The 15,679-nt window shown below is 57.8% G+C and overlaps 3 protein-coding genes across 3 annotated transcripts; all 3 read right to left on the reverse strand.

Annotated features, from left to right (window-relative positions):
* Positions 1–1,338: 1,338 nt before the first annotated feature.
* Positions 1,339–7,627, reverse strand: BJ171DRAFT_430628 (DNA topoisomerase; the record flags this gene model as incomplete). Its single annotated transcript, XM_053107896.1, has 15 exons — positions 1,339–1,551; positions 1,694–2,017; positions 2,126–2,362; positions 2,520–2,868; positions 3,001–3,134; positions 3,242–3,397; positions 3,550–3,735; positions 3,876–4,040; positions 4,129–4,245; positions 4,393–4,506; positions 4,777–5,186; positions 5,426–6,362; positions 6,477–6,490; positions 6,846–7,020; positions 7,274–7,627. The coding sequence occupies 15 exons, from the start codon at positions 7,625–7,627 to the stop codon at positions 1,339–1,341; spliced, it is 3,885 nt and encodes a 1,294-aa protein (XP_052962209.1).
* Positions 7,628–7,980: 353 nt separating this feature from the next.
* Positions 7,981–9,407, reverse strand: BJ171DRAFT_529470 (uncharacterized protein). The gene has a single exon (XM_053112739.1). It carries the CDS (start codon positions 9,007–9,009, stop codon positions 8,395–8,397), a length of 615 nt encoding a protein of 204 aa, XP_052962210.1. The 5' UTR covers positions 9,010–9,407; the 3' UTR covers positions 7,981–8,394.
* Positions 9,236–12,064, reverse strand: BJ171DRAFT_587951 (uncharacterized protein; the record flags this gene model as incomplete). The annotated part of the gene is made up of 2 exons (XM_053114441.1): positions 9,236–10,550; positions 10,758–12,064. 2 exons carry the CDS (start codon positions 12,062–12,064, stop codon positions 9,236–9,238), a joined length of 2,622 nt encoding a protein of 873 aa, XP_052962211.1.
* Positions 12,065–15,679: the final 3,615 nt, after the last annotated feature.

Below are 15,679 nucleotides of genomic sequence, written 5' to 3' on the forward strand. Positions count from 1 at the left end.
ACAAGCGAGAGCGCGGGCGAGACGGACGCCGCCGTTGGTGGACACGCAGTCTGTGTGCTCTCGGCCCCTCGCGTGTGTGTGTGCGCGGCCCTTCTCGGCCTCGCCAAAAGAAAAGATGACACAGTGTGATCCATGAGCCAACCGCACTCGACCCGCACTCGACCCGCACTTGAATGAGTGCTGCGCAGAACAGTGTCACACAAGAACACGGCGTCACACAAGAACGCACCGTCACACAACCGAGCACTCGCATTGGTTCCGAAGGCGTCGTCTGATGCAGCGCAGAGCCAGGGTGTCCTGCTTCATTTTGTGAACGATCTGGTGCGCAAAGGCAGGGTGGGACGGCAACGAGATCGAAAGCGTCTCGTTCTCACTCGTCGTCGTCTTCCGCAAATGTCTCGTCGTCGTCGTCGCTGTCGGCGATCGTGTACACGGGCCTCGCGCCTCGTCCTGAGCTGCGTTTGGGCCGGGCCTCGGTGCGGCTTGTCACCACGGGCTCGTTGTCGTCGTCACTGCCGTTGCTGCCGCTGTCTTCGTCCTCAAAGTCATCCTCGCTGTTGGCAGCAGATGCGCGTCTGGACTTTGCGACCGGCTTTCTCGCGGCCGCAGTCGATTTGGCCGGGGCAGTCGATTTGGCTGGGGCAGTCGTCTTGGCGGGAGCAGCAGTCGTTTTTCTGACTGCGGGCTTCTTGAGAACAACGAGGGGCTCGTCTTCGTCGTCATCGTCCTCGATCTTACGCTTGAGTGGCGAAACAACGGGCGTGGTACCCTGAGAAACAACATCCTCCATCTGGCTGTCGACTGCTTCGCTCTTGACCGTGGCGCCGGCCTGTCGCGCCTTCTTTGCGGCAGCGCCAATGACCCTCGTTTTAGGAACGGCCGTACTGGTCAAGACCGGCGTAGACGGGGTGCTCTTGTCCTCGGAAGCTGTGGCAGATCCCAGCAAGTGCAAAGTCGTGTGTGAGTAGCTGCAGTGTAAGGTGGTGGCGCACGGATCATAGCATTGACGGTTTGGCTCGCAGCAATAACAAAGACGCAAGGCACTGCGGAGTTCTCTCACATTCGGCGGTCGCCAGGACAACGGACTCCACATCCTTTTCGACCTTGACGGGCTTCTGGCTCTTTTCGGCCTTGATAGGCTTCTCATCCTTTTCGACTTTGACCGTCTTCCTGGCGGCAGTTGTGGCTGTGGACGTCTTGGCCTTGCTTGCGCCAGCAGGTCTTCTGGCCTTCGGGCGGCCTGTGCCGGTGATGCCCGCCTCAGGATCCGGAATCTGGGACTCGAGCTTCTCAAGATCGCTTTCGATAACCTGAGCCATCGGATATATAGGCTTCAGTTTATGCCAACATATACTGGCGGCGAGCCAAGCAGCACCAGGGTCCTGGATACGTCGAGTGTCTGTTTGAGAGTGCGCAGCGGCATCGAGTACTCACGTCGAGCTTGACGATGAAGCGATCGAGATCGGCCTGCCAGAGGTCCTTGGGCGACTTCGAGAGCAGATCCTTGATCAAGTCTTGGATGCGTCTTTCCTCTTCCTGCAGTGCTTTCACCTGCAGGCGCACAGGAAGGAGTGGGTCGCTCGTGTGTCAGTAGAGGGTGGCTCTTGAGCCCGTGCCAAGAGCAAGGCAAGATCCTGCGCCAGCGACGACGCACTCGGATCTCGCCGGGCATGAGCTGGATCACAATCCCTACCTTCTCAGCCGTGAGGTTGTGGATGGGCATGGACAGCAGATACGAGTAGCCCTTTGTACCAGAGCCATTGGACTCGGCCTCGTCCTCTGCTTCGCGCTCGGCCTCGTCTTCGTTGGCCGCGTCGTCGCCCTCGGCCGGCGCCTCGGTCTTCTTGCCCTTGCTGTTCGGGAAGATCTCGGCATAGCCGCGCTTGCGCAAGTCGGCCACAATGTCGACGCGCTTGCGTTTTTGGACAACGAGCTTGCCGTCGTTGATCTCGACGATGAACCGGACCTTGTTCTCGGCAATCAAGAGATCGCTCTGGTAGGCGCTCAACAAGTGGGCCTGCGTTGCCGGAAGGCGTCAGCTCCCGGCTCACGAGGAAGATGCCCTCTGAGTGGATCTGGGCCACATACGGCTCGTATCCATGCATCCACTGTCGTGAAGACTTACCTTGCGCTTTTGGTAGTACTCAAGACGCAGGCCATAAAATTCTTTCAGGATTTGGTCGACGTTCTCGAACTTTTGGATCCGGCCGTGCTGGTTGAAGCAGACCAAGTTGGAGGTCGACAGCGTCGTGGAGAGCTTAAATCGCTTCTCCAACCCTTCCTCCTCGGCAGCAGCCATCTGCTGCGGAGTCAACTCAATCACAAAGTGGACGATCGAGTCGGTGTGGTACTCGTAAAAGTCCTGAGGGGGTGCACGAAACGAAGGGCAATACCAGGCCGTGAGCGATGCAGTTCGTCTGCAACATCGATGCAAAACAAACGGAGCCGATCCAGACTCGGGCGATCCGCGGAGCGTGGCCCGTCATCAAGTGGATGGACGCGAGCGCAGAGCTTCTTACCAAGATCATCTGCGGAATGTTCTTTTCCGGGACGCCCGTGCGCCAGAGTTCGAGCTGCTCTTTGTAGTCTTGGACCCATTTTTTCAGCGGCAGCTCAGAGATACGAATTGTCTGATCATCGATCTTCTCGATAATACCCGATACTTGATAGCGGTCTCGAGCAGCTTCCACAATCGTTCCCTTGAAGCCACGATACCATGGCATCATGGGCTGCGTGGGCTCGTCGCGCATCATGCGGCGGATGTTTTCGACAATATCGCGAGGGTTGTAGTTCGGGATCGACGTGGACCATCCAGTACCAATGCCTTCGGATCCGTTCACGAGCACCATCGGGCAGATGGGGACGTACCTATAATACGATTTTCGGATGGCGCATTGAGTCGCCCAGCTCGGGAGAGGATCTCGCGCAGAGTACAATGGTCTCCCCAGGAGAGATGCGTTGCCGAGCGGAGATGCGAGCAGCGCCGATCAAACAACCTACCACTCCGGCTCAATGGACTGGCCGTCGTCGTCCAAGTAGTTCAAAAGAGGGTCATCATCCTCGGGGAAGAGAGCTCGCGTAATCGGCGACAGGTTGGTGTGGATGTAGCGAGCACTGGCGGCGTCTTTTCCACCCTGCAATGGAGGAAATCATAGCTCGCTTTAATCACGGCACTTCAATCACGACGCCTCAAATCACGACACTTCAGCCAGCAATATAACGCGTCTGCATTGGCGCATACCGTCAAACGAGTACCGAACTGGCCGTGGGGTTCCAGAAGGGCAATGTTGTTGCTGCCGACAAAGTTCTGGGCCAGGTTGACGATGGTCGAGCTCAAGCTCTGCTCGCCGTGATGGTAGGCAGAATGCTCGGCAACATAACCGGAGAGTTGCGCGACCTGTGATCCAAAAGAAGACGCCAAAGATGGCCCAGTCAGTAGCGTTCTAGTAGGTGGCATGGTCTATGCGACCGCTCCGTCATCGCGCAGTTGAAGCTGATCTTGCGCTCGATGGACCGGCTGCTTCCCGGGCTTCGATAGAGGGCCCTCACCTTGATTTCCTTCCTCAAGTTGCGCTTGAAACACGCAAAAATGATCTTGCGCTGTCCCGGCTTGAAGCCGTCGACCAGGGACGGGATCGAGCGGATGTTGTCTGCCATCGAGAACAAAATAAGCTCCTTGTTGACAAAGTCCGAGAGCGTGACTTCCTCGACCGAGTTGTCCATGTACGTTCCAGGCTTTTGGGGTGGAGAGAAGGGGCGATCGGTTAGCACAGCACCAAGGACGAATATCGGCTCGCGAAAGGCCTGGGCGAATGCCATGATGGCGGTCCACTCGAACGGAAAAGTCGAGTAGTGCAGTGAGCTTGGTTGCTCACCTGGAAGTTGCCGAGCCACGTTTTGCGATTGTCTGCATTCTTCTTGCCAAAGGCAAGCTCGACAAGCGATCGGTCCTCGCCTTCCATGGTTGCAAAGGGCTTGACGTGCAGATCCATGCGGCTGAAATACTCCTTGGCTTCGGGGCCTGAACTGGTACCCAGACCCTGGAGACCATTGACAGCGGCGTGGGACGATGCGCCGTGAGTAAGGTTTGGAGAATCACAGGTGGCTTGACGACGATCAAGACGTTACCTTATAGTATTTAATAGTCCAGCCCTTTCCGCCGTTGTTGACTCCTTTCCAGGCCTCATACTCGGGAATGGTGAAGAACGAAATGACGGATCTGTTCGGTGCCTTGCCTTTGGATGCCTGGATAACGAGAGAGTGATGTGGTTGGGACAAGGGCAACAGCAAGGCCCAAAGACACCCGAGACACCCATGTTGCGACTCGAGTGCGTTGGCAATCGCTCGCTCGACTTTGATCAGGCCGCGTCTCAATGGGAGAAGAGCTCTAACCTTGATAATCGGTGTGATAAACTCGAGCAAGAAACCCGGGATCTTGAGCAGACTCGGCCAAAAATGGTCGAAAAAGTTGATCAGGAGACCCTTGATGTGCGATCCGTCGTGATCCTATCAAAGCCATCCGATGCCATTATGTCGATGGCAGCAATGCAAGACGTAGACAAAGGGAGTGTGGTATAAGCGGTATGCTACCTCCAGGTCGCCGTGAACGGACAGGTCGCCGTGAACGGACAGGTTCCGTGGCCTCATCGGCTGTTTGGTGGGCGCCGGGACAAGCAAGCTGGCTATATTGCGCTGCTGCTGTCGTTGAGGACAACGCACGAATTGCTGTTTCTTCACCCTTCCAGCTCTCTGGACATCCGCAACAAAGATCCTCACCTGATCCGTCATGATCATGACGTGGCCGTATCGAAGCGAGTCTGTGTTTTCGTAAACCTTGCCAGTTTGAAGTCCCATGATCTTCTTGATGTTCTGGATCTCGGCGTTCGCAATGATCTGCGCCGTCGTGGCGTCGCGAACGTTCAGCAGCTTGCCACGGAGCGGGAAGACGCCAAACTTGTCACGGCCGACTACACTGAGACCCGAGACAGCGAGGGTCTTGGCGGAATCACCTTCCGTCAGGATCAGAGTGCACTGGTTGGCGTATCGGCCGCCGGCCCAGTTGGCATCCTCGAGTTTTGGGATCGACGACAGCCTGCCGGTCTTCTTGCCATCAGTCTTCTTGAGAGACTGCTGTTGCTTGAACTCGGAATAGGACATGATGCTCTCGACGACACCGGAAGACAGCACTGCAATTCAAGTGTGATTGTGCCAGACGAGTATTGTCAGTGGTCAGGCCGGTAGTGTCATCAAACGAGGCGCACGTTGGATGAGAAACCTTTGCCCCACCAAAGGCCCAGATCCAGAACATGAGCACGAAGGCCATCGCTTGGAGAACAAACCCGACTGGCCTCGGGGCATTTGGTCCAAAACGCCTCCGTGAGCACCTTCCCTCAAGCAAGTCGCGTGGCACAGCCAAGTGTCTCACCATCTCTGATAAACTTGTCCGTCGATGAGTACTTTGAGCCAAAGGCCGTGGGCTTGAGAGTCATGTTCTCCTTGGTTTGCGAATCGAACGACGGGTTCTCGATCGCACAGTTGATGAATAGGGACATGTGGTTTCGGATCTGCGCGGGCTTGACGACGCTGCCAGACTTTTTGGCCTTCTTCTTGATTGCCTCGGAGATGGCATTCACGAGCTGGTCCGAGACATGGGCCACGTGCGTGCCGCCCTTCATGGTGCAGATGCTGTTGACGAAGCTGACCTGCTGGAACTGTCCGTCGCTGACGGTGAAGGCCACCTCCCAGCGCTCCGAGGGCTTGTCGTAGATCACCGGGTACTTTTGCGGGGCAGCCTCTCCCTCCTCGAGAGGGGCATCTGGAGGGATGTAGAGCTTGATATAGTCCTTGAAGGTCTTGATGGGCAGCTTGACATCGTTGAGGAAGACGTTGATGCCACGGACCACACCGGCAGCGTCGTAGACGCGCTTCGTCAGCAGGGCGACAAAATCGTCGTCGAACCCGTCCATGCCGAACTTGGACAGGTCGGGCCTGAACGTGATTTTGGTAAAGTCATGGCCAGACTTGAGGGGCGTCACCACGGGCTCGGAGCGCTTGCTCATGTTGTCTGTAAACACCTGCTTAAAGCGGCGCTTGGTGCTGGAGTCGGCAGTCTCGACAACAAACTCGCTACTGAAGATGTTGCAGAGCTTGGCGCCGTAGCCGTTTCGGCCACCGGTGACCTTCTTCTCGGCGTCATCGTAGTTGGACGATGTGAGGAGATGTCCAAAGATGAGCTCGGGAACATACACGCCCTCCTTGGCATGGATCTCGACGGGGATACCCTTGCCGTTGTTCAAGACGGAGATGGACGAGTTTTCACGGTCAATGTTGACACGAAGCTCGGTCATGGAGCTATCGCGGCTCTGTCGGCGGGTGGTGATAGCAAAGAGGGTCGAGTGGGTTAGCACGACTTCACTGGCGAAAATTATCGGCGCCAACACATATTCCTGGCTTGGGAGCAAGTCCAACTGGCCTACCTTGTTATCGCAAGCTGCACAAGTCGAGACACGGATGCGACCGGACATATATGTGGTATGGGCCCAGTATGGTTGGGGGGGGGCGAAGCAGTTGAGCAGAGACGGGGTGAGGCCACCGTTAGTGATCAATACAGGGCTCAAAGATCATCAAGGAATCCGATAGTTTTGGATGCAGCATCGCCTTGGCGCGAATCCGAGTTCAGACAAAATGGTTTGGAGCAGTGCCATGGGTCATCAGACCCGTTCGGTCGTGTGTAGAGACCCCCTAATTACAGGCCTCGTGAGATCGTGCATCCAGAGGGCTAGTCTCGTTTCCGCAGCCTCTTTCTCTGGCCCGCTCTCGTCTTGTGTCCATCATGAAGAACCCACCGTTGACGATGATTTCATCAAAGATCTTGTAGAGGCCCGGGACGATCTTGGCCTTTCGGAAGACCATGTGGTTGTCTTCGTAGAGCCATAGCTCCATATCGATCGACTCGACGGAGCCAATGTACGTGTCGGGACGCAGGAGAATATGCTCCAGCTGGGTCTTTTTCTGGTAGATCTGTTTCGGTGCGAGTGATGGGAGGGAGGCATGAGTGCGACCCGAGGTGAGCGAGTGCGATAATTGGCAGCTGCAGGCTGATCCAAAAGAACTGCGGAATTGTATACAGCAGGCGAGCGATGGAAAGGACCTCGGACTCCGCAGCGAAGCTCTAAACTGGGAACGATGGCGATGACGACTCGTCCTCCCAACGGCCCACAATCACAGACACACTCCTTTCGATAGCAAGCAGCGTGAACCACCCCTGCTGTACCTCTTCGATCGACTTGTTGGTCTGGGCAGAGCGCTTAGTGGGCTTGATCTCGTCGTAGTTGTAGTCATCGCTGTCGTCGTTGTCGTCGTTGTCGTCATTGTCGCTCTTGGAGGTCGGCGGACTGAGATCGGAGCTGGCGGCTTTGGTGGTCTTTTTGGGGGCCCTGGGTTTCTTTGCAACGACGGGCTTGGAATCGCCGTCGAGGACGTCATTGAGCACAGCTGGCTGGAGAGGCTTGGTGGCCTTGGTGGCCCTGGGCGCCTTGGGGACCTTGGGGACTTTGGCCGCGGCCGTCTTCTTTTTGGTCGCAGCAGCGGCGAGGACAAAGTCGTCTTCGCTTCCAGAGAGATCCATGGGTACGAAGCCGGTGACAGGTCCGAGGGGGGGGGCGGGATGCGGGGGATGCGGCCGGAAGAAGAGTGGACGAGGGAGGGGCAGGGCAGGCCAGGACCAGGCGGAGGGCTGGAAGCGACGGCGATCTGGATGGACGGAGAGAGCCGCCAGATTCGCAGGGAGGCGAGCGGGTTTGGCGGGCGGTCATGTGCGAGGTCGGCCAGTCCGAATCGGGACATATTGAGCAAGTCGGGCGGTGAAAGCAGCAGCCCCCTCGTGGCGATGCGGCGACATGGCGGTGCTGTGGTGTGCCAGGATGCGGCGATCAAGTGGACCGATGCAGCACGACGCATGTGCTGCCGAGAAACGCGGGATACAAAGCCAGAATGTGCGTATGTATTCGCCCAACGAACCCAGACCAACAATGGAGGCACATGCGATTCAACATCACCTCCGACACACTGGCGGATGGACATGGCCAGCGCGCGATGGTATTCGGGAAACAAAACATTCGATCAACGACCAAAAACCAGGGTGTCCTGCTTTCTATTGAATCGGCAGTAAACAAAACAACCCCGTAGCGCTCGCGGATAGAGATACCCAATGATCGATTGATCGGATCTGTCATAACCAATGAATCATATCAAATCAAATCAATAAAGTCTATCAAGTCAATCAATCGATCACAGCAACAAGGAAGTTTGAGCGAAGAGGACAAGGAAGAGCGTTGGCACAACAGCGACTCAAGACAGACACTGGAGGGGAGAGAGGAGAGAGCCAAATCAAGCCTATAGAAACAGCAACGACACCCGGGGCAAACGAGATAAATACAAAGTGGTTCGGATGTCCGTGGAATGGAAACGCTCGAGACGGAAAACGACAGGGCCAAAGTCGTGACACCACAGGCCCAACGCAGTTGTGCAAATATATATATGACTGGGAGAAAGAACGAAAGAATGAAAGAAAGAAAGAAAAAGGTACGAGCAGAGTGGGCTGGAGTGAATGAAATGGAATTGAGAGGACCAGAGAGGTAAAGACGGGCAATGCAAGTGGATGCGAGAGAGATAGATAGATAGATAGAGAGAGAGCAAGGGTGGAGTGAAAAATTGCATAAACAGGGGAAATAATAAAAAAAAATACAGATGAAATGAAGGGATTCCCCAAAGCCACCAGAAAAGCAGGGCCTTGGAGAAGAAGAGTGCAACCTCTGTCCTCCTGGACGAAAGAGGACGTGCAGGGCAGCGCGCGCGAGAGGCGTAGAGCACCAAGCACGCTTGGACGATAAGTCGACTAGTCCCGGCTGGGAGAAGCTCAATGGAGGATAGAGAATGAGAATGGCCTTGTGTATGGGGGGGGGAAGTGATAGGCAGATGATAAATATGGTGAGGTTGCTGCTGCGACATCCATGGTGTCGAGCCCGATCAATGTGGGGTGGCGATGGTGGCGATGGGTCCTGTCGGTGCTGCTGCTACTGCCGTTGTTGCTGGCCGGAAAGAGTCGTGTGTTGATTTGACTTGCAGCTCTAATGCGCCTTGAGGACGAAGGGCAGAGATCATGCACGGCGGCGACCGGGTGCGTTTGAAGGCACGCACGGCTCCTCGGAAGGACAAGCCGCCGCAGCGTATACGTCTAGTGCCAGTCCATGAACTGCTGGGAAGGTGTCTGCCGGCTGGTAGCAATGGCGGCAAAGTGACTGTCCCGCAGGGCAGAGCTGACGGCAAAGTCCTGGAGAGGATCGGCCGAGACGACCCCGACGGAGGGTGGATGGGAGGCCCCGAGCCCGGCACCAAGCCCGGCACCAAGCCCGGCACCAAGCCCGGCACCAAGCCCGCCATCCAGGCCATGGGCAACGAGACTCAGGTCGGCTGTGCCCGTGGTGGCTGGATAGGAGCCGGCAAGGGCAGAGTTGAAGTCCAGGTGGCTAGCAGAGTGGCTCTCGTGGCTCGCGCATCTGAGCTCCAGAGGCAGATTCGACTGTGGGTCCGAGTCGAACGGCGGCAGGTGGAAGTTGGTTGTCGAGATGACGTGCTGCAGGTCAAAGCCCTTGAGGGCCTCTTCGGTAGCATGAATGTCGGGGCCGCTGAGGTGGTCGGGGTCGAAGAGATCGTGGTCGACGCGTAGACCCGATGCGCTGGGATCAAAGCCTATTTCCATCGCGACAGAGTGACTGAGGAGATCGCTGATGGCCGAGGTCTGCTCAAAGGTCGAGTCCATGTCGAGGCCAGACTCGTCGAGGGCGGACTCGTCGAGCTCGAGTCCAAGGCGGATCGACTCGAGTTGGTTCTTGAGCCTCTCGATGAGCACCTCCTTCTTACCGACACGCTTCTTGAGCTTCTCGATCACGAACACGGTCTGGGCCAGCACCTGGAAGCGGTTGAACTTGGAGACGGTTCCCGCGACGGGGAGACGCTCCTTGATCAGCGAGACCTCGCGTTTGATGTTGTCGTCGGACTGTGCAGCAGACGGAGCAGGCAGAGTAGCCAGGACATCTTCATCGTCGTCAACGCCCTCATCGCCCGAGAAGAACTCGACTTCGTTCATGCCCTCGATGTTCGAGACCGTGCTGAGCAGATTCCGGAGGCTCTCAAAGCACGACTTCATCTGGTCGCGGCGGGATTTTTCGCTGCGAGAATGTGCCGACTTTTTGGCATCGTGCTTCTGGTCCGGCGGCCACGGGCCCGAGTAAGGCAGCAGGCCAGGAGACAGGGAGGATGAGGAGCACGCCGACAGAGCCGGCGAGGGCCCGCAGTAGTCGCTGCTGTTTCCTGGAAGGGTCAAGCTGGACATGGGCGGTACCGAGGCCGAGGGCTTCGGGGCCAAACGCGGGGAAATGGTGGGCATCAGCCGGGGAGAGACTGTGGGCATCAGGCGTGGCGATGCGGAAGGCATGAGCCGAGGCGAGAGGGCCGTCCAGGCTTTGTCGCCTTCGAGCTTTGAGGGGTCACTGCTCGGGAACGACGAGGGAGGGCATTGTCAGTTGTGAAGCGATGCAATGGGTGCAATGGATGCAATTGCACGGATTGTGTGCAATCGTATCATCTATGCACTCGGCATAGGCAAAGACGAAAGCAGTGCCAAACGGAAAAACGCGACGAGACAAGCTGGGACGAGGCAGAATTCTGCCGTGAGCATGGCTCCGGCTCACACGTACCCGTTCTTGGGCTTGATCAGCGGCAGCAGGGCACGGGGCAGCGTCGGCATCAGGGGCCGGGGCGATTTTGCGGCCTTGGTCGATTTGGACCTCGACAGCGACGATTTGCGGCCATGGGATGGGCGAGAGGGCGCCAGCACGGGCGACGACGGAACGGCCGGTTCGTCGGACCTAGCGGCGTCGGCGAGGCCGGATGGCACAGATCGCTGTTTCGAGAGCGAGCCGTGGTTGAGCTTGCGGGCCTTGGAGGCGGCGCCTGATTCCGACAGCATGGGCGAGCTCGTGGCAGACTTTGAGGAAGAGCGGCGCTCGGCAGCGACGGCGTCCGGAGGGTGGGAGGGAAGCTCCAGCGACGATGAGCGGCTTGCTGGATCGGCGCCCAGAGAAGACGAGTCAAAGTCAGCGGCGGAATCAGAGGACGAAAGGGTATGGCTTTTTCTGGAGGTTCTATGGAGGGAAGGGCTGGAGCGATGATCCAAATCTAATGAGGGGGTATGGGTGTGGGGGATGGGCGGTTGGAGGGCAGCCTCGGGAAGGTCGTAGCTGTCGTCGACATAGGCACGCTTCAGATCCCTGGTATCCTCCTTGGACCGACGAGGGGGTGGAGGCGGCATGGGCAGGTCGCTGGGCACGACCTGGGAGAGCTGAGGCGAGGGCGTGGTGGTGGAATCGGTGGCCATGGAGGCGGGATTCGGCAGCGAGCCGGCAGGAGGCGACGGGATGTACTTTGGCGTGGTGGGGGTGGAGGCCGAGGACGACGAGGCGTTGATCAGGTCCTGGGCAAACTGGGGCAGCGGCGGGGGGATGAGGGGGTGGGCAAAGGCCGAGGGAGGGGCGGGCGACAGAGGCGGATAGGGGCCAAAGAGCACGGGAGGACGGGCAGAGGGGCCTTGGGGCGATGGGTAGACGGGAAAGGAGGTGAAGAGGGGTGGCAGCGGGTGGGGCGAGTGGGGCGAGAAGGGCGGCAGATGGGGCAGCAGCAAATGCGAAGGGGGCGGCGGCAGCACCTGCGGAGGCAGCGGCGACGACAGCGGCAGGATCAGAGGCGACTGCGGGAGGAAGGGCGAGTGCAGGCGAGAGACCGGCGACAGCGCAAGTGGGATGGACAGAGGGTGGTGGTGTGGGAGGAAAGGCCGGACGGCAGGCGAAGGCCGAGCGATGGGGAGGAAGTTTGGAGGAGGGTTGGCGAAGAGCGAGGGCGAGGCCGGCACGGCGCTCAGGGCAGGCGAGGGGCGAGAGAAGGCGGGAGACGACGTCGGCCCGGGATGGCTGGGAGCAGGGCGAGAGGAGAGGTGTGGAGAGGCCATCGGATAGCACTCACGATCTCTCGGATCTGGTGCGCGGAATGGGGTGATGGTGAGATGTGGTGATGGTGAGATGTGATAAAGTGCAATGCAACGAGATGTGATAAAATGCAATGCAACGAGATGTGATAAAATGCAATGCAACGAGATGTGATAAAATGCAATGCAACGAGATGTGATAAAGTGCAATGCAATGCAATGTGATAAAATGCAACGAGATGTGATGAGTCGTGGGTCCGAGGAGCAAGTGGGGTGCACCGTTAAGCGACAAAGATGCGCGTGACAACGAACAATAGTGCAATAGTCGATGAGCAGATGAGCAAATGAATGAGTGGGGTAATGGATGCGAGTGAGTGCGATCGGCGACGGAACAGCACAAAAGGCGATACCGCAAGTTGCCGGCCGAGTCCGAGCCGAGTCCGAGCCGAGCAGCAGAGATACGGACGAGGATTGCAATCCAAGCCGGGAGAGCAGAGAAAATTGCCGGAACAAAGGTCAGCCACAAGGACGGCCCATCGACGCAGCAATCCACACGGCCATCGAGAAGAAAGGAGCCTCTCCCTCCAGGTCGATCGGACAGAACAACCCTCCAAAAGTCGCAAGGTGTCGATCGAGACTCGAGAAGCCTTTTCGCTTCACGACCCAGCACCACCGGTTGGGAGACACACCGCCATGGCCGGGGCTCAATCTGTCGCTTGTCCTGCAGAGCGGGCCAAGACCACTCCCCGCTGACATTGCTGGTCCTGCTCCGATCGCGGTGGTTCCTGCTTTCGAGCTGTCCGCGGCCACGACTCCACCGGGTCGATCGCCAGAGGAATTGCGGTGTGCTTGATATGCCCATTATCTTTGCCACCAGCGAGCCCAGCGAGCCCAGCAGCCATCACGGCGACTGTCTCTCTCATCGACCTCTCGCTCCCCTTGTGTTTGTCCACACTCTCGCCCAGGGTGGTGGAGGGGATCATCTTCCGGCCACAGCAGCGCCTTCCTTCCTCGGACCAACAACTTGCCTTTGTTCTTGGGAGGCAGATGGTAGCTAGTGTTCTCGAAGGCTGTCTTGCGGTTCGAGTCGAAGAGGCGGCGCTGGTAGTAAGAGGGAAGCAATGCTGGCCGAGCAGGGAGGGGTGGGTGGTGCCGGGTCGCAGCAGAGACAGAAACGAGAAGAGGCTCTGAAGCGGGCCAAGCGAGCGGGTTTCTCAGGGAGTCTTATTTGGGGACCGGGCTTGTCTGTGCGGAGCAGATCGAGGAGATGCCTGTGAGCAGGGAGGCGGCCCCTTTCCTTTGCTCGCGGAGATATGCAGCCTTTTAGTGCCGGGGGGGGGACGAAGGGAGCAGGAGGAGGCGAGCAGCCGCGGCTGGCCTGGCAAACCGAGACACCGGAGCAGCCAACAGGCTTGAATGGAGACTGCGCCGGAACAGAGCAAGCGGTCTCGACAATAAGACTGGCGGTGGGGAGTGTGCTGGTGCACCCAGGAGACGGCCACACCGAGAGCGCAAGTGCTCCCCAAGAAGGCGACATCGGTGCAACCCGCGACACGGACCAAAGAGCGACCATGGCAAGCAGGCGACAGAGAGTGCCGGGGGAAAGAGGGTAAAGGCGCCTGGCGACAGTGGCTGGCCCATGGCGCCGACTTGCCAGCGCGCACGTTGCTTGCTCGTGGTGGCGAGATTGCTTTGTGGGGGACCAGAACGGCACCGCTGCTGGTGTTGTTCCTGCTGGTCTTGCTGGTCTTGCTGCTGACGGCCGATTGCGCCAGCACAGCGGTGGCCGCAACCAGGCCGCGATGGCGAGCGATCTGTCGCCTGGCTCGGTGCGTTTCCCGTCTTGCGACATGCCCCCCTGGTGCCACGCTGGCGATCGACAGACCGAGGCAGACCGAGGCAGAGCAATCCGCAGCGCCCCCGGCCTGGGTCCCTCCCCCTCGCAGTATCGAGCCCAGTCTCTGTTGCTGCAGCAGACGAGAGCGATCCGGCCTCTGGCCCTGGTCGCGCACACGGGGGGTACTTGTGCCTCGCTGCGAGCAGCCGACAAAGCCGCGGGAGAGGGCGGAAAAAAAAAACGCAGCCACAACGGCCGCTGGTGGGGGGGGGAGTCAAAGAGGATTGCTGGGAATTCGGCAGATGGCTTGGCCGGCGCGGTGGGGACAGCGTCGTGACCGACAGACAGATGTGCCACTATGAAAAAAAAGCTGACGTGTAAATTACGCGTTGGCCAATACTTCCCTCGCAAATCCCCCACCGGACTCAGCATAACAAGGAAAAACACGTCTTCTCGCGTTTTGTTTTGCCTTGGGGGTCGCGTCTGGCCACTGAAGCGACCGCGACGGGCTCGGGTCACCCGCATTTCTCCTTGTTCGTCCAGGTTGCTGGCTCCCTGGGTGTCCCCGAACCCGCACTGCCACATCCCGTGGAGCCCTCGGCCAATGGGCTGCTTCCGTTCACGTGACATGGCATCCGAGTCATCCCGGCTTTTCACTGTCTTCCGCGACTCGTTCACTGTCCATGACCCCCGGCTGCTTTCCTGACTCATCTGTGTTCATGGGTCATCAGAGCCTTCGGACTTGGACAAAAACCGGGCATTTCCGCCCCCAGTTGCTTCGTCAATCTCCTCTTGATCCTTTCTCCCCTCGACCTTCTCATCCGACTCTAATCATGAGTTCAGCCGCTCAACCATCTGGGCACGATCACCCAAGGCATACTCCATATCCAATATCATCGACCAGGGTACCATCCTCGATAAATAGGGCTCACGATGGGCTTCCCAAGAACAGATCCATCTGTCGTTGTCGCAAGTGTAGCACCGATTCGCAAGGCTTCAGGATTGTCTCCAGAACGACCTACTACGACCACTTCTATCGCTATGGCTTTCCACCTGGAGTCCCCCCTGTTCACATGTACTCGCTCAAAGATCCTCAAGAAAACACACCTGGCCATCTTTCTTCGTTCCCTCACCGTCCTATTACAAGCATATGCGAAAATAACCCCAATTTGCGAACTTCGCCGACATTTCATCCCCCAGTGTTGGTGGTAGATGAACTGCGACCACATGGGATAACATCGCAGCGACCTTCATTGGGTAAGACTGAGCACCTGATATCACATTCTCGCTAAATTTTTGTGTGCGTCACGGTTTCAGTCTTGAGCAATAATCAGTGATCTGTGCTTGGACGCTGCCAGAGCTCACTACGAAATGACCAATACACTCTCGATTTGTCCGACTTTGTTTCTTCATCCTTGGCCTGGCCCAAAGGCTCACCCCGCGCATTTGAGCACGAGAGCATGGATATCCAAACAGGAGCATCTATTCAGCAATGCACCCAAGACAACGAAGGCCCTGCTCCAGCTCAATTTGAACGCTGCCCTTCGTGGTCGCCAAGCATGTGGGCATCGCGGGACTCTGAAGAAGCGTCCATGTACTACGAAGACTCTGAAGACTCTTCGATAGACTCAGAAGACACCACTTCAAGCTCACCGAGAGAATTCGATGACATTTCGGGTGAGATATCAACGTCACCCAGCCTGATCGTATCGTCGAATCTTCCTGGTCTTGCTTCAGAGTCCGGTTGACTCATATAAATGCCACGGTTCACCTTCCAGGACAGTATCCGGATAGCTTCCTCG

This window comes from Polychytrium aggregatum (assembly GCF_025602895.1).
Source record: "Polychytrium aggregatum strain JEL109 chromosome Unknown BJ171scaffold_71, whole genome shotgun sequence".
In the NCBI taxonomy this organism is placed as follows: Eukaryota; Fungi; Chytridiomycota; class Chytridiomycetes; order Polychytriales; genus Polychytrium; species Polychytrium aggregatum.

Bases quoted from the DNA above. Each gene is read 5' to 3' on its own strand.
- BJ171DRAFT_529470 (XM_053112739.1), bottom strand. From the start codon at position 9,009: ATGTCGCAGCAGCAACCTCACCATATTTATCATCTGCCTATCACTTCC.